At 34.2% G+C, this 18,998-nt stretch overlaps 2 protein-coding genes across 2 annotated transcripts in view; both read right to left on the minus strand.

Annotated features, from left to right (window-relative positions):
- LOC18035789 (probable LRR receptor-like serine/threonine-protein kinase At4g37250) overlaps positions 1–1,565 on the minus strand; it is a 3,419-nt gene extending 1,854 nt beyond the window's left edge. The window contains 1 exon segment of the mRNA XM_006425921.2: positions 2–1,565. Coding sequence (XP_006425984.2) covers positions 2–1,197 — 1,196 coding nt within the window. The 5' untranslated portion in view covers positions 1,198–1,565.
- A 5,753-nt stretch (positions 1,566–7,318) lies between these two features.
- On the minus strand, positions 7,319–10,873 carry LOC18035790 (putative oxidoreductase C1F5.03c). The gene is made up of 2 exons (XM_006425923.2): positions 9,836–10,873; positions 7,319–7,937 (listed from the first exon to the last, which is right to left on the minus strand). Exons 1-2 carry the CDS (start codon positions 10,752–10,754, stop codon positions 7,567–7,569), a joined length of 1,290 nt encoding a protein of 429 aa, XP_006425986.1. The 5' UTR covers positions 10,755–10,873; the 3' UTR covers positions 7,319–7,566.
- Positions 10,874–18,998: the final 8,125 nt, after the last annotated feature.

Genomic DNA, 18,998 nt, shown 5'->3' on the forward strand with positions numbered 1-18,998 from the left:
AGAAGATGGCGAAAAGGAAACAGTATCTTTTGCTGAATTAGCCTCCTTCTTGAGTGTGGATTCAACGTTCTTTCTTTTTATTAACCGGTAAACGTAAAAGAAAACAACAGCAAGAATTCCAATTCCTGCAATATCTCCAATGACAATACCAATTATAGTCCCCGGTCTCAGCCCTTGCGAACCTTCTTGCCGAGGTTTACTGACCGATCCATCATCAGGGTTTGTTGCTGGAGTTGAGTCAATGGATTTTGGAATTGCAGCAATTGCAGGAGGAGAAGTTGGTGCTGTGGTATTTGGAAGATCAAAAGGTGAAGAAGGGATTGGACATGGATTCTTTGTGGGTTGGCCACAGAGATCAAGATTTCCGGAAAATGAACTGCTTTCTTGGTTCATAAAAACATTAGATTCCGGGATTTCCCCGGTAAGGTTGTTAAATGAGAGATCAATTGTAGCATTAACTGGGATTTTCTCCCCGAATTGGGGCGGAATTTCGCCGGAAAGTCTGTTGTAAGAGAGGTTTAAGTAACGAAGACTGTAGCCTCCAATATCAGGAGGCAAAGATCCATTGATAAGATTTGAGGAGAGATCTAGAACTTGAACAGAGTTGAATTTGCTAGGAAGACCATCTGAAAAGTAATTATTTTTCAAGGAAACAACTGTTAAGCTTTGCAAAGTGGTGAGACTGACAGGTAGCTTTCCCGCCAAGGCATTATCAGAGAGATTAAGAAGTTGAAGGTTCTGTAACGACCCCATTGTTTCTGGTAAATGACCAGAAATCAAGTTGTTTGACAAGTCAAGATTCCGAAGCTGGGATGCGTTGAAAAGAGAGAAAGAAAGTGAGCCATTTAAAGAATTGTTGGAAAGATCAAGATATTGAAGGAATTCAATCATGCCAAGATCGGCAGGAATTGAGCCAAGCAGCTGAGAATTTGGAAGAGCCAAGCCTATAACACGAGAGTCGTTGTTGCCTTCGCCTGGACTTGCACATGTGACTCCATTCCACGAGCATGGATTTTCATCATTGTAGTTCCAGCTTCCAAGAACGCCAAGAGGGTCACTGAGAACTGAGTACTTGAAAGAAAGCAAAAGAACACCGTCTGTGTTAAGCCCAAGAGATTGAACAACAACTCCACAAATAAAAACTAAAACAACAAGAACCCTCCACCATAAATAGAGATTAAAACAAGACGAATTCATGATTTCTCAAACTGATACCGCATATCTTCAATGAAAAAACAGAGAGAAAGAAAGAGACAAGAGAGAGCAGGGTAAGTGGATTTATGATTGTGCAGAGGCCATGTGATGGAAGTTGGTTAAAGAATATGTACTACGGTGGGGGAAGTGAAAGGAAACTCAACACAGCTCACCAAACCAAACTTCTTTGCTACCAAAATGCTCTCTCTCTCTCTCTCCGCCCCTTTCTGTGCGTCAGGTCTGCAAAGATAATAATAAATTAAGGCGTTGCTACAAATTAATATGTTATCACCGTTGGTTTTGTTCACATTTAAGAAGCAGGAAATGTGATGCGAATAGCATCTTTGCTACAAGACACCGGGGTGGAGTTGGAAAGTTGCACTGCTCTCACTTAGATTGACTTTACATTTTTTTTTCTTATGTTTTTTTGGCCTCTATTATTATTAGATAAATGCTAAGTTACAGCCGTGTGTAACTTAACCCTCACATATAAACAGTAATACAGCGATAAGTTAGACAATAACACAGCGGTGGAACTCACATAATTTTTGTGAGAAGAGAAAGTTATAATCGGTTGTAACTTAACAAGCTCTTTATTATTATATTGTTATTGATAACTAGTTCGATAAAATAGATTAAATTTTATATTAATTTATTATGATTATGATTCTCTCTTTATTTTTTTCTCTTCTTGTTATCTTCTCTTCTTATCTTTATAATCTAGTGAATAAAACTGAATTGATTATAAAAATAAATAAAATAGTAAATACAAAATTCAATTTTAGTCATTTATTAAAAAAAGAGAGGTGGCAATGAGAAAAAAAAAAAAAAAGAGAGGATGAGAGAATGTTTGTTCATTTTCTCTAGCTTTTGAGATTTTTTCTTTTTAATTTCGTATATAGGTAATAATAAGTACGAGTTCAATATATATAAAATATTAAATGAAAAGTGGTCCCGTCCCACCAGAGTTAAGAAGTCAGCAAAATCAAGGGTCAATTTCATTTTTCCAAAAGTGTTCTCGTATGGTTCTGAAACGAAAACGGATATAGAAGATTTCAAGGAAAAAAAAAATCGAAAACCCGCTTAATTTTCTTGAATTTTGGTACATTCCATAATGAATGATTTGTACAATCTCATTGCATTGAAGGCAAATGAAAAATTTGTTCACTTTAGCCTATATTGTCATGCAGTGCAGAAGGGAAAAGAAAAACCAGGTATCATGGTCCATAAGTTACTATATAATGATAATATCCATCGGCAGCATTATTGCAGGGGTCCCGAACGGGACCTAATATTGTTTCATCACTGCATCATTATTGTTCACATATGAAAATTTTTGGCATTCATTCATTGCTTCCCCATTTCAAATTTGACTAGCAGATACTCCATTAGGATCTATCTCATGTATTGACACAGTGGTGCTTTGGTGGGTGTGGATTTGTAGATTTGGAGTTCTCAATAACACTAATCTGACCATGCCCCAGCAATGAAGCATCTCACACTTTAAATGAAAATTATTAATGTCTTTGTTTAATGATGTGGACTAAGCAGAAACTTCAAAACATTTTCTCTTAATTATTAGTAAAATTTTTCAAAACGTCACGGCTCCGCGCCAACTCAGAAGAACTTTATCTCACCAATATGGTACCACGATACCACATTCATCAAGGCAAGTGAAATTTGTTTGTGGGCTGCCCATATTTCCAATACATTGTTGCAGCAACCAAAGCTCCCCGAAGGCCAATTTAAGCACCCCGATAACGGGACCAAATAAGACATGTTCTCATGTCCTCTAACAACTCTAACTCTTACACCTGATTAACTGGAACATATGCTGAAGCTCTTTATTATGATTCCAGTTCCACTACCAAAGTTGTCCCCTTTATGACGGTGGATGAATATCAGGCAGAGAACTTTAGATCTTTGTTGGATTTGGACCCTTCTGTGAAAATATATTAACAGATCGTAGATTTGGCAATGGCTTTATTGTCAGCAACAGGGAGTTTTTTGAGACTTTACAGTGGGGTTGTTTGGATTTTGTACAATATTACAGCAGAAATACTGCTGAATTTCCGACTTCAAGATCTGAGCTTCATCAACACATGGGAATGCAACGCATAATCTCACCTACCGTCATCCTTTTTTTTTTTTTAAAAAAAAAAAATGGTTTGTGGCAGCTGTTTAGCCTTTTTCTCTCACCTGATTATAAAATAAGTTAGCCAATAAAATAATTAAGTGAATGTCCTTTATTATATTAATAAATCCAGGGATTAAAAGATCTGGCGCCACTTTCATTGGTGGGTCATTTACTTTACATGTTCAATAACCAAGATTAGGAAAGCCTCACTTTTCTTACCAGTATCACTCCATTATGTTAGCTTCTTTTTCTTCTCGGTTTAACAAAAATGCCTTTTTTTTCCCAAATAAATCTCAACTAATGAGACACCATTTTTTAAAGATGAATAATAATATATTCTTATTCAGGAAACAAAATGAGTTTTACCTTTCAAAAACTATAACAATTAAAAAAAAAAATTGAAAAGATAGACAATAAAAATGCCTTTCTTTCTCTTTAAAAAGTGAAAACATTACCTAAAGAAAAGCTCTAAAGCATTGAACGTTTCCTTTATGTGAAAAGCCGATGACAGCAACTAGTGAGGTTAAAAGCAAGAATTGGCCCATGGCTCTAGTGCTTGACCCAGATTAGAAACTCTACGAAAGGTCCAAAGAAGTCCTGCAAAGCCTATGGCCATCAATACTCTATTCTAATAGGTTTGCTTGATTAAAACAATACGATACGATGACATAATCAAATACCCAAAATCTTACATTAAATTAATACACAAGGACCCTGTTGTGCAAATTGAATCCAAAAACACCCTCTTTTTTAACAATACCTCAATTTAATCAATTGAACATAAGTTGTTTTAGGACAAATGTTCATTAATAAAGACTCAATATAGCGTTTTAATTATTTCAGAACTGCTCTCTCATACATATCAAAGATCAACCCCAATACTGTGTATTTGTATAAGGAGAAAACGTTTGTGCTAAGTTAAAAAAACAGGCCTTAAAGTTTGACATTTTGCAGTGGACACACTCCGTGTCTAGGAATTGCTTTGAATCTGTTGGCTTTCTACTTCTATTTACCCCAATGAGCGGATCGTGTTCCTTCTTCTCTTTGTTTGGACGCAAGGAAAATTTGTACAATTTTGAAGACATGATAGCGATCAATCATATAATTATTGATCTCTAATCTCTAGATAGTTGATATAGTCAGATATTCAATCAATGTACTTTGGTCACACTCTTGTCTCAGAGGGATAAACAAAAATAAAATAAAATAATATGCATTCTAATACAATGTATTTTATTTTGTAATCTATTGTAATTTGTGTTTTTTGTTTTACCTTATTCCTTACTATATTAAGTAGGATATCCCCTTGCTAAAGTTTTAATTACATGGGCGACGTCGCTTTCCCTTATTCTCCATAAGGAGAACGACAATTCTGGTGGCAACCTCTCATTAGAAGAGTTTGTCTATCAGTCTCTTAGCTCTCCTAATAGTTTTCTAATTAGCAATTTCTGACTTTAATAAAGTCAGAGATTAGCTAAAAGATAAAAAAATTTAAAATTTTATGCACTAAATGACAAAATTAATTATAGTCTTTGTTTTAATGCAAAATTAATTAGCTACTATTAATTATTTTTCTCTCCTCCTATTCTTCTCTCAAAAATATTGTCTTGCAAAATTTTAATTTCTACGAATACAAATAGAATTGTAAAGAACCAAAACCAAGAAGAAAGGAATCAAAACAAACAATAATTTTTTTTTTCTTTTTAAGTTATTGCTTTTATGGTTTAAGGAGGTTACTCTTTGCTTTTTAAAAATTGTTGCGACATTGACATTAACAAACATGCAGTATACATAATTTTTTCACAATCGTTTAATAAAAATCTAACGGCTGTGGAAAAATAAGGCAATAAAATCATATAATTTAAACAAAAGTCTAAAATCCTGAAATAAATAAATGTATAAAACTTTTTCAAGCCCCAGTGTCCGTCGGCTGATTCTACTGAGAGCTTAAATTACTGTTTTTGGTTTTGATTGCTAACAAATAATTGTTGTGCGTCTGTGCAAATGCTTTCAGTTGCGCCAAAGCTGACCTTGTCAAATTGTTGGTGGCTAATCTAGTTTTATACAGGGTGGTCGGGAGGTCCCAGAACACCATGTTTGAACTTTGACGTTGATTTTACAAACAGATCACCTTACACGCCACACGTCTCTTGTCCATTGTCACTCTCGTCTTCTCCGGTGCAAATAATAATAATTGGTGAAATATAAGTTCGTGACCAATAAAAGGGGCAGAAACCTATTGCCTTCTCTAATAATTGTTGATATCTTCTAATTCCCGTAGTCGTTAACAATTGAGAGTGGCAATGAGGTAGGATCCTTTACAATCCATGCAATTTGGAATCTTCATTTTTGCTTTTAAGAGGCTGTAAAAGCTCTTCCCAATGGTATGCCCTTTATCCAATGTATAGTGCTTATGCTAGTGTTTATTAGGGGCTACACAATCGGTTTATATACTAATGAAGATCTTTAATTATGCCCATGTTTCAATTGTTTTTTTCTTGTTTTGTGGATACCTAAATAAGAGTGAGATTATTTCGAGGACAAAAATAAAATAAAATAAAGAGCTGATTGCACCTACGTACATCTGAAATGAAACATGAGAATTCTTGGTATTTAAACATGACCTCTTTTAAGTACTTCTAGGTCTTGAATATGATATTAAGCAGTAAGCACCGACATTTCTCAATGGGAGAGCAAAAGTGATGTGGGGTTGGGGAGTTGGGACCCAAATTTTAGAAAGACAAGATTGGACAGCATTGTCAAAACAATGTGTCAATGGATGTACACATGCAAAACTTTCTAACCTTGGAAAATCAGAGCCTGCGAGCAGAATTGGTGAAATGATCCTACTTTGCAGGGTAGGGCAAAGGGGAGCCTGCTTTTGTCAATTCTCATGAAGAGCCATTCCATTTCCACCCATTGATGGGCACTTAACAATAACAGTAACTTTAATCGCATCCAATTAAAAAGCTAGTTGAAAGTCGTCAAAAAAGTTAATCTCATCTTTACTGTAAGCCCACGTGCCTAGCCACTAATTAATTAACTTTCATTTTGAGATTAAGATAAGACCAAAAGAGGGAGACAGATAAGGACCTGTACATCGAAGTCCGGAAATCTACTGGTTTTAAGCTTTGATAAATGTAGCTAAGGGACCCCGTAAATTAGAAGGCACAACTCCGTAATAACAAGTCAATCCACTCCCCGTCCAAATACTCAACCGGGTCTTTCGGTTCCGTTTTAATATTTGTCTACAACCACGTTACTTCTGCTTCTTTAAAGCAGCCCGTGATTGTGAGCACCTATGGTTGTTTTTGCTCTGTAATCTGTCTTGATTCGCGTTTTGTGTCAATAGATTGGAATTAGACAAAACATGGAAATAGACTTTTATAAAAGATTGTGAACACCGGTATCCGTAATTACTTGGAACCAAATTCCATTCCACTGGGAATAAAGTATCGCTTGTGTTAAGCCAAGAGATTGGTCATGCGTGGGGCATGCAAAGCTATTATTGTGGCAAGGACTTTGGGATGTTATTGAGTACGGTTTGTTGACTACGTGTCCACTAGCTTATTAGCTTAAAATTAAGTTGAGTAGTGATTATTTTATTTTGAATACTCTTTGACGATTTTATTATCATTAACTACCCGTTAATGTTCTATTTCTTAGGGATATTATCTAAGAATTAGGAATAATTGTTAATTTCTTTTGTATTTAAATTCTTTGATAGTCATTAATTAAAGAAGGCTGAATCCAATTAAAATTATTGTGGTCTTTTTCTCACCCTAAGAGAATACTATCGTTACTATATAATTTACGGCTTTGATTGGGACCTATCAGCTTGTGAGCAGTAACGTGAACGCTATCAATACATTTACATCCATCCTTAGGAATTATCTCGGGAGATCGAACATGGCAGAATCCTTATCCCTCCAGAGTAATTTAATGATCACGTGCGCTCAGGCAAATCAATCATTCATGCACGCGCCGAGCCATTGTAATTGCTGTATGCCGACCCAGAGCTCGAAACTCAATTGGGTTTCGCAATCAGCCTTCCCATCTGTATTCTCAATGGACCTATTACTATGATAAACAAGCAGTCACTGACTAGATGGGCCCCGATCCCTTGCACGATTAAATGGGCGGGCCTAAAACTTATTATTTTGCCAAGTGGTTACAATGATCACAACATTATTCTCATCAATCACCTTCTACCAAATTATGTCTATAGATTTTGTCTACGCCGACGGCCGACCGAATCTTGCAGGACTAAAGCGACTAAGATCGACAATGCTAGCACAACCATCCATCACAAGCTCAGCCAGAGCAGCCCCAGTGGCTGGACCATTTAGAATACCCCAGCAATTATGCCCAGTACCCACGTAACAACCTTTAATACCTGGAAGTTCGCCTATTACAGGCACACCATCATCAGTACATGGCAGGAAACATGCTTGCTCTGCCTTCACTTGTGCCTCTTCCCCTAAATGGCTTGACACTGTCCTAGCCACCCTCTTTAGCACCTGTATAGATGCAGGATCTCCTGAAACTGTTTCTGGATCATCTGGAACTTCTTGCTCAGATGACATCCCACACAAGTAAACCTCCCCTGAAAATTCAAGCAATCAACTTATTACCAGTTTTGAGCTTCCACAGGCTATGTTCTTAGCATAGAATGAGTAATTATAAAAGTAATTTACATGACACAAGTAACTATGCAACAAGTCTCTACTTGTAAAAAAGACAAAGAGGACAATCTAGCATCTTCTAGCACAGTGGAAATTGCTAGATGATAAAAGGAGAAGCTAATACAAGGTATGGGTGGGTAATGCCAAAAATAGAAGCTTCAACCACTTACAATCACATCAAACCTAATGCAAAACCAGTTAATAAAATCCATCTCTGACAAGAAGTTACAGAAGATATTTAAGGTCAGAACTCTAGTTGTAAACAAGTCAAAAATATGTCCAAAAAAGCAGGATTCAAGAAGTCAAGGAGTCAAATGTAACCGTGAACAGCAAATTGATTCCAGAAAGAAAGAACAGCCCCACAAACAGTCACCATAAAGTAAATGGAATATCCAAAGGAACAGAGCCAACAGAGGAGGGAAAAAAAAAAAAAAGAATATCCCTGTGATTTAGATCAATGAAAATGTACAATTCTAAAATATGGAGCTCTAAGATGGTAAATTTCAGTACTTACTAAAATTTATTTCATTGGATGAGTGTTTTCTTCTCCTAGGAGTAGGGCAGTTTTGAAAATCCATCATATGTTGGTGATTCTTTGAACTTCGTTTTGAGTAGTCAAAAAGCCCAGCCATAAGTATTAGGTAGTGTTGACAATGATTTTTGGTCAAGTAGAAAATTAAATAAATGGGACGATATAAAGACAAAACACAGAATTTATGCGGTTTGGTAAATAGAGGCAACTTTTACTATTCAATGAGAATTACAACGTAGTTTTTTTCTGCTGAACTATTTGCATGTAGATTTTCTTGTGTCCTCTAAGTATCAATGGCTCCCTATTTATAACACAGTTTTTTAGTATTCTAAGATGTGGGTAAATCCTTGTTTTGATCGGTTTTTACCACTTAAGAGTTTTATTCGAAGTCTGTATTTATCTTTTTCTCAAAGTGGGTCTTTGAAGCTTCCATATTTTTCTTCCATCATGACAGCAGCTAGCATGTATGCTTCATATTTCAAATCACTTTGCTCCTGCTCCATTTTACTTTGCTCCAGCATGCTTTCCACATGTATACTTGCTGCTCCACTTTACTTTGCTCCACCAAAAAATTGTGTTATAAATAATAAGCCCTTGATACATAGAGGACACAAGAAAATACACAGGCAAATAGCTCAGCCAAAGGAAAAAAAAAAAAAAACTGTTGTAATTCTCATTGAATAATGAAAGTTGCTCTCTATTCCCATAGACGTAGGCCAAGTCCTGAACCACATAAATTCTCTGTGTTTCGTCTTTTACATCATCCCGTTTATTTAATCTTTCTAGTTGACCAAAAATCAATGTCAACAAGTAGTGTGCATCCTCTTCCCAACAACCATCTAATATCTAGAAAAGCAAAAGGCTATTTTGGATTGCAACCCTCTGTATCATCCTAATCGTCAACAACAATACTTTATCTAGACAAGATTATATAATTTAATAAAAACAAAGACAATAAATGATCAATCACCACAATTTTGATCCATAAATGTTATTGCACTCCTACAATGCGAGTCAAATAATTTAAAAATCCATAACAAGATAACGTATTAATCTCCATCCAATGCAAGTTCTGTGTTATATTATAATAAGATCGACTGCATCACTAAGCAAACTGAATATGCTAGATGAAATTTTTGTCATCAATAAAATGATTACCAAACCTAAACAATGCTAATGCCATGTTCTCATCACAACCTTAAAACTCCTGAATCAAGGTACTGAACTTCAACACAATCAAAAACCAAATAAACAGAGAAACATAAATTAGAGTCTAAACGAAATTACCAGTAGGGCGAGGATACACTTCAGGGTCCATAGGCTTGCCACCCTCTCCCTGAGCCGGATAATAACTCAAAAACAGTGCATGGGGGGTTATGGCATCAGCCTCTTTCGGCTCCAAAATGATACTATGAGCCTTGAGACCAGACACTCTGAACATGGAAGCCAACAATTCAAATTTACCAGACCACGGCCCAAGCGCCAAAACGACAGCGTCCGACTCAACAACTCGCCCACCCTCTATCATTACCGACTCAACTCGCCCTCCTTCGCCAACACCCACGCGCTCCACTTTCCCTATCACCACCTCCAGTCCATAATCATTCACAGCTTTGTTCAGCAATGTTTTTGTAAACAACTGCGGATGAACCTGGGCCGTTGTCTGGGTCGACCCAATTGTAGTCGGACTTCTAGCCGGCCCATCAACCCACGAAGGGATAAGAGAGTTGGCCTTATTTGAGGGTTTCGAACCGCTTTGCTGCGATTCCGTTACGGTGAGGCTGAGAGTCGTAAGCGCTCGGTACCCGTAATTGTCTGGGCCGTTGAGTTCTTCGGCCAGCGAACGGTGGAGATTGAAGCTCGCACGGGCTAATGAAGAGAGAGGCCCACCATCGCACCAGTCTAAAGCGAGGAATCCTCCGGCTTTCCCGGATGCGGCGCATGCCACGGAGGATTTCTCAATGAGTGTGACAGCGGCGCCTTTTTTGGCCAAGAAGTAAGCAGTGCAAACACCGATGATGCCGCCACCGCAAACTGCCACGTGTTTTTTGGAGTGGCGCTGGCCGTCCATGGGAGGTGATGCTTGTGCTGCGGAGCAGTTGATGAAGGTGGTTGTTTTGGACAATTTTCTAGAGCCTATTAGAGTCAGTCGGAGACCAGGAAGATATGTGGGAGCTGACGATGGCGCGAGCAATGTTGCGGCCATTTGTGTAACCAACTTAAGCTGACACGTGCTCTAACACACGAAGGTCGGTCGGTCTTGGGCTTCAAGCCCATTTCAAAGAACGATCGAGTTTAAAGAGGTTAAGATAGTAACAATTTCGAGGTAATGAATGAGTCTGTCAGTCATGCACGCAAAATGGGATCAACATATATTAGGAAGGAAACCCATGACCTGATTTAGATATATCATTAAATAAGGCCTCAATGGTTTATAATTTGGGCTGGGCATATATATATATATATTTTTCAGAATTACTTGCTTTTTGTTTCTGTAACTAACTTATATCTCATTTTCAAATATTTGTATTTAAATAAAAAAAAAAGTGAATTTTCCTAATTTTTATTTAAATGAAAAAAAGTCTAGATAAGAAGTAAATGTTATATTTAAAAAATATTTCTATTAAATCTATTTATTTCTTAAACTAGAAAATTTAATTCCTTTTTTATTCTGATTTACAAAGACGTAGATGTCAAATAATAATGTTTAAGACGTTTTTTTTATAAAATAAAATGTTAGTTATATTCAGATATTAAAAAAATATATCATTTATATATTTATACTCAAAACTCATTTAAATTTAAAAAGAAAAGTTGAAAAAAAGAATAAATGGTACATACTACACCGTCAAGTCAGAGCTTCCGAAGGAAAAATAGGGAAAATAAAATTAAGTGTTGTGTTACTTTATTTTACAGCCCCTGAAAAATTGGGTGGTTGGCCCACGTTCAGGCACTCCATTTTTAATATTGTTACGTAAACGATCTCTAGCCTAGTAATAATGTAATATACAGCATGGAAAACGGGCACAAACCAGAACCAGCTCCAGCTCCAGATGGCAATTAACCAGACACCCTCATGCATGACAAACCAAACTAAGCAGGCTGAATGTCTGATCTGATAGTCATGGATCAGTAAAACAGCTTTGCGGCAGAATTAAAATTAGTCTCTAGCTATGTTGTGTTGGAATCGCTCTACGGCATTAAAATAATTCTAAGATAGTCGTGGCCTTAAAAATTATTAAGAGGATTTATGGATAAGGATTAACCACTTCAATAACAAATGAGTTGTCAGGACGACAGAAATCCATCAATTTGTTAGGATAGGCGTGTTTAGCAATGTTCAGTCAATTATGTCAAGATAAGGAAAAATCTGTGATAGTGGTGTCTGTAATCCTCTTGTTCTCATTCATTATTGTCTTTTACTAGGAGGACTTAAAAGGACTTAAGACGCGCACTAAGGGGACAACATTTCCACAAGCAAGCAGAGTGAGCCTCCCAATCTTAAATCTGTTTTATCAGGTGAATTATTGCTTTTGTCACTGACTGATTTCTTCCTCCTATTTTCTTTTAGTGGAAATTAATAATTAATAGAAGCATCATCAAGTAATTAGTGCTAACCAGTTCAACTAGTAGCATGGCAAGCACATCAATTATCAGCTTGAGCTAATCCCATCTTTTTCATTTTTTTAATATTCCTCTTTATTCGTTTATTATTATTAACGAAGATATTTTGGGGAGGGTTTGGTTTGGCTTTGGCTTTGGCTTTGGTTGGATGTAAGTAAGTTACTAATAAGACATCCTCTTCTAAAAGAGCGTGAAGTTCGTTTGTTCTGATCCTCCAATCCAATCCAATCCAATCCAATCCAATCCAATCACAGCCAATACCAAATTGATCGATGTTCAGAAACTTTAATTATTCTTTTCTTTATTTCTTAGGTAAAGACGATTTCACATTTTCCACTTCCAATGTAGTCTCTCTTTTTTGAATTCCGACTCCCCAACAGTTAAATAAAATACAACAGTCACGACGCAATTCAGAAGATTAATTACAAAATAAATCATGAAGACTCCGATTTCCATTTCTCTTGGTTTGTTTCCCTTTTCACTCTCGGCAACCTGAATTTCTTTTTTTTTCAATCACAATTGAATATGGGGTCAATGGAGGTCTTCCCTCCCATCAAAAGTAGGATTGTATAAACTTATTGTCATTGACAATTTTGTTAAAAAGAAAAATCAAAATAATTAATAATTAGCAGAACTCAACTACTCAAGCAGTCAGGAAGGAACAAAGCAGACGGAACCTAATAAGTAAACATGACAGACCCTACATTCCCAAATGATTCAACAAAAGGCATTACAGGACAAGAATAAAATAAAAAAAATATTGTTGAAACTTCTTTCTTTCTTTCTTTCTTTACATACATGCATACGTACGTGAGCTTAATTTTGATAACAATATCGTATAATCATATGAATCGAGGGATAAACAGGAACTGAAAAACGTGTTAAATGGTATGGTTTAGTGATTCGGCATGGATCATTAAGCGTTTGAATGATGATTTAGCAGGTTAATGAAGCGGAAGTGATTAGTGGGCAGTGGGAGATAAGCTTTCGGGCTGTCAAGGATAATGACTCCTTACCTAACTACGGGCCACTAGTAAGGTGACACATGGCTCCACCACATTGACAAAGCTCTTGGCTAAGCCCATTTCAATTTAATTGGGTGGCGGTGCCCGTTCCTGCTTTTTTTCCCCAACACGACCCGCTCGGTGGTTTGCATCAACTGACTTTTTAGCTTTTACTACAACAAACATCATCAACTTGGTTGGTTAGTTCCATTTCCACATCCACTAGTTTTGTCACACTTCAGGCAAATATAAACATATTTATTTATGTCCATCTCATCCACCGCCCCTTTTGTTGTTTCTCCTTCACGCTTTTTTCCCCCCAAATAAAAACAGGCCGTGGTACTCGGGCGTCACAAGCACTGTTTGTCCTCGACACAAGTAGTTCAGAAAAATACTTGGTATTTCAATAAAGGAAAAGGTACTTGAAAATGATCATTTGCCTTTCATATAGTATTCCTTGTCTTTTTAGTCTTTTAGATGTACTTTTAATATAAAGCTTGGAGTAACGATATACTTGTAAAATTGGTGTATAAAGTTTGAATCTCAAATGATTTGACACGTGATATTGTCATTGATCGGTTAGTATTGTGAGTTTTTCTCATTAAATGACGGTATAAAAAGTCAATTATTACCGAATAATTGACCGTTTTTTATTGATGACATATTATTTTATGATACAAATAATGTATCCTAATGTTTGTACACATACCATTATTTAGAAGATTAATATGAGATTAAGACCTAGTATAACCTAAATCTTCAATAAATCACGTGGTTAATTAACCTCGCACGCTAGTGAGCTTTGGAAAGTAAAAAAACTGTGTGTGTCAATGCAAAGTGGGAGGCAATATTTGCTTAGATCCCATCAATGTGCCCTTGCATAAATTTAAGAATGACTAGCCAATAAGCTTTAATGTTTTAGTAAAGAACCACAAAGGAGAATATAATTTTGATGAAGTAAAGTGATCTTTTTATGTCCTCGTGATCTCAATTTATCAAAATTTAGACATCCATTACTGAGTTGATTATATTAAGCTTTGAAACTTAATTAAAGTATATAAAAGCAAAAGCACTGACTGCACCCACAATCTCTTTTAAAGATGGATTGATGCATGCATTATATAAAGATGAAAGTGAGTTAAAGAAAATGAAATTTTAATCCCCGTTGTTACGATAATGCGGTACAACCCAATAAGTTTTACTAGTTAAATTAAGTCCAATTGTAATCACCTCCAAACGTCAGATGATAATAATTCTTTAAAACTTCAGTTTGATATTTTGTTTTTCATATTCACACTTGGAACGGTGTAGGTAATAATTAGTCGGACGACTCAAACTTTATTTGGTATTAAGGTGCTATAATTCAAAATATACAATTATTGTAGAAAAAAATATAATTATATAATAAAAATTAATGGTATATAATGAATATAATTTTTAAATGATAATTTTGACAAAATTAATAAATATATTATAGATATTTTATAATACAATAATAATTTTTAAACTACAACATTAATATTTATTAAACATTTTAATATTATAATTTTTAATATATAACTATTCAACATCAATTACAATCAGAACCTCAGTCAAATAAGTCATATCTAAATTTGCATGAACGTAAAGGAAAAGTTTCCCCTTAGAGTTGAAAGCTTCTGACCATCCTTGTCAAATATTTTATCCGAATCAAATATAATACAAGCAAATAAGCCGCTCTAATCTAATTCATAATAATCAAACTGCCATTCATGATTTCACAATACTGGTTTACAACTGTAAGCTGTTATTTTGATAGTGACCCGAATGGTCTGCAATTTAGTGTGTTAAAAGTATCTCAAAAAGTGCTTTTGTAGAAGCAATTTTTGAATAAATATTTATGTTTCAAACGTATTTGGTGGTCCTTTTTTTAATGTTATTTCGTAAGGGAGATCCAAGTATTGTTTTTTTTTTAATTAAACGCGAAATGCTATTCCTATTTTTAAATAATTTTTCAAATAATATCTATATTTTAAAAAATAAAGATCCTAATTGTTCAAAATATAGATATAATGAGGACACACTTTAATATTAAAATTTACTAAATATATACATTTAACTTTAAAAAGTCACAAAATTCTCAAAACCAATTTGACTTGCAAAACTCTCAGAGCCAATTTGAGATTATTGTAGCTAATGAAATAAGTCACTGAACAAAAGGACAATTAGATATTTAATAAACTATGATGGTAGGATTACTGTGAGTTGTAATAATGAAGTTTGTACATTTAATAAATTTTATTACTAAATTACTATTTCATATTGTTATCACTAAAAACTTACCATGCCTTCAGGGATACCTCAAGGGCTTAAAGAATCCTTCTATTTGTATCCAACATTTGGACATAAGTTTAAGTTGCCATTTATTTTCATATAGTAATTTAACTAACATTTTCTAGATTCTTTCAATACACAATTTTACATAAAGTAAAAATAAAAACTTAATTAATTAAAATCTAATGATCTTTATAATGTTACATATAAATCTAAATAAAATTACAAAGTAATATGAAGTTGTGGTAATATGATAGTTTAGGGTTACGGTTTTTATAGTAGGTTTTTGTGGTAAATATGGTCATAATTATATAGTAATTAACATAGTAATAGGAATTTTAAAAGTATATAGTTGGTTATTTAATAAGGTACTTTTAAAAAACATCTGTCTACTTATTTTTCAAAGATATTACCAAAATGGAAAAGTTTATGAATTAAGTAGGCTTTAAAGTATTTATCAATTACTATTTTTATTAAAACTTATAAACTAAGTGCTTTTAACATGTCAGCCACAGTTTGAGGGGGCCCAAATAGCGTATTTTAGCGAATAATTAATTAACATTTTTGCCTATAGCTTATTATTTCATTAGCAAGATATAATCGGATTATTTTATGAATAGCATTCGCAAAATTAGGCCTGAAGCTCAGCTCAAAAAATCTGCTTGTGAAGAGGGGAAACTCTCCCACAAAAATATGAAAAATGAAATAGCATATAGTTATCGGGAAAATTGAAATTAAGGAAAAATTAGAGGATTGATACTGGGAGAATCATGGATATAAGAACTTATTACACGTTAAGATACCGATATTCAGAATGTAGACTTGTAGAGTTGCTGGTTTTCCTGAACCCCTTTGACTTGTCTTCAACTAATGTCAGTATGTATGTATAAAAGGTCAACAAAATTATTAGAAACTGAAAGTTTTGGTGGAAGCAAATACGAAACGGAATTAAAAAATTAGAACCAACTTAGAATAGTTGACATGGTTCATGAGAAATTAAAATGTCTATATATATAATGGGAAAATTACTCTAAAGACAGTGAAAGGAGTGGTTGGGTGGGCACTATCGATGCGTCGCTTTCTAGTTTTCTATGTGCCATTGAACAAAAACCGTTCATGTATATATGTCCATAATATTATTAAAAAAAAAAAAAAAAGAAGCTTCAAGACTGAGTTTTATTTATTAAAACATGTCTGTGAATAAGATTGAAGCTGAGTTAAATATGTTACATGCAGCATTGTTTCAGTCTATGCAATTATATCATATTTATATACAGTAGAATCTAATTTAGGTCAAATCTCACCTACCATACTGAAAATGTTGATTTTTATTTTGAAGGAAAGGGAATCAATATAATAAATCACCATTAAGAAGGCATCACGTACACATACATATGTTCGTATGTGTATATTTGTCGCATGAATGCGTGGATCACATGCTTCACTAATTAAAGGTTTGTGTTACGAGGAATGTGGGTTTTTCTAACCGCATTAATTATTAGATTTTAAAGCAACGATTACTCGATCATCACTGTATTTTCTTTATACTTAACGAATAAATTTGGAATCATCATCATCCCTTAAACGACGCAGACAGCGTACGATAGCGAGAGTCATGGGACAGTGAAGGGATCGGGTATCATCGTCCCTCAAACGAATCCCTATAGTAGATGTTTGGTGCTTCGATAGAACGAAAAGCAATTTCAAAAAAAAAAATGAAATTAAATAAATTAATTAAAAACAAAAATTAGTAATGCGGTATAGCTGGCAAAGGTCTCTGTTTCATCGCATCTCTAACGCTTATCTCATTGACGGGTTTGGTTTTTTAGCATTGATTTAGCTCCATGCGCGGGGCTCACAGTCACGGGCGATTTTTTTGATCCGCTGGGCAAGCAGAAAATGACAAAATTGGAGATGGGTCCGATCCAACTAACTTGAAGGCGTGGCAAAAATTTAGGAGAACGAAACAACCTACAAGCTGGGGTGGCGGTGTACGAGAATTCGAGTGTCCACGCGGAGCATCCTGGAATTGAACACGTTTTTCTCATGTTGTTCCCCCAACGATTGTCTTTTTGTCGTTCCCGGACCCCGTACAATACCAGCGTGTTTCACGTGCCGTCAATTTCGATTTTGGACAATAAACCATAATTTCGTCATTTTTTAACGAGTTCACCATCTATATCCCCATTGAATTTTTTTAAATCTTTTTTTTTTTAATTTTACCAAATTCAAATATTTGGAAATAATATAAAGTTTTTATAACACTCATTTAAATAAGAAAATTAAACCTTAATTTAGAAATGAAACCAAATCTTTTAGTTTCTTTCTCATTGTTCTAAAATATTTTAAACATTTCCCATGAACAATCGATTCTAAAAAAAAATAATTTTGCAGATGTTTTATTTCTTTCTTCTTATTTACTCACTATTGATTCAATAATAAGAGAATTAATGTATTTAGTTTAGGGTTTAACACATAAATGGGGGCTTCTAACAAGGATGTTAACAAGTTTTCAACCATTGGCTATAGTTTACAATTCCAAATAACGGTACATGTGTTAATGAATTGATATATCCATGTCATAAATCATAAACCTTAACTATTGTGTTATTAAATAATTGTTAGATATGTACAACTTGTTATATTTATAATAGCTGAGTAAAGTTATCAAACTAATTATAATTTGAATTGAATGATTTTGGTTGATTTTTTTAAGTAGGTATCTAACGATATCATAAGATCAATGAATAATAAAATTTTAGATGTATTATCAATTAATCATAATAAAAGAAGAAATTAAATTACATCTGTGTACAAATTTTACAATGAAAGTGGTCACAATATATGTTTTTAATACAAAGTGGTCGATATTACAATAATTAAACTTTTATTCAGATTTATTAGTTTCTAACTGATGGAGTTATCTACACAATTCCAAATTTTAAATTTACCATAAAAGTTATAGTACGAATTACGCTTAAACGTAACACAATATTTCATTCCTTTAAAATATGGACAAATATAATATGGCATAAAGGGGCAGCATTATCTCCATGCGGGAGTATTAGGGAGATTATTAATTTCGCCACTTCTGAAATCAATAGTTACTATTTATATTCCTTATTTTTTATAATAGACAATAATTTCATGATACCGTACTTTTACAATATTTTCTTTATTTTCAAATATACTTTTATTTATATTGATTGTTGATTACACAAATCATATAAACGAAAATTAAAATAAAAAAAAATTCTTTTAGGTTTCGGTGAGAACAAGAAAATTAATTTATAATAAGATACTTTTCTTGTATTTTTTGTTATTTTAAAACTATTTTTTTATATTAAGTATATAGTTTATATTTTCAAGATAAAATATCAAATAAATAACTAATTTACCACTCTTTTCTTTTAAATTTTTATGTTGGGAGTTTATTAGCAATTATGAAAATAGTGGACGAGAAGCGGTATAAATTAATTTCAGTAAGGAAAAAAATTAACAATCTCCTA

This window comes from Citrus clementina, unplaced genomic scaffold (genome assembly GCF_000493195.1).
Source record: "Citrus clementina cultivar Clemenules unplaced genomic scaffold, Citrus_clementina_v1.0 scaffold_7, whole genome shotgun sequence".
Classification (NCBI taxonomy): domain Eukaryota; kingdom Viridiplantae; phylum Streptophyta; class Magnoliopsida; order Sapindales; family Rutaceae; genus Citrus; species Citrus x clementina.

Excerpts from the sequence above, each read along its gene's own strand:
- LOC18035790 (XM_006425923.2), bottom strand. The coding sequence starts at position 10,754 with ATGGCCGCAACATTGCTCGCGCCATCGTCAGCTCCCACATATCTTCCT. Across the intron at positions 7,938-9,835 it reads AGTGTATCCTCGCCCTACTG|GGGAGGTTTACTTGTGTGGG; the intron begins GTAATTTCGTTT and ends TTGAATTTTCAG.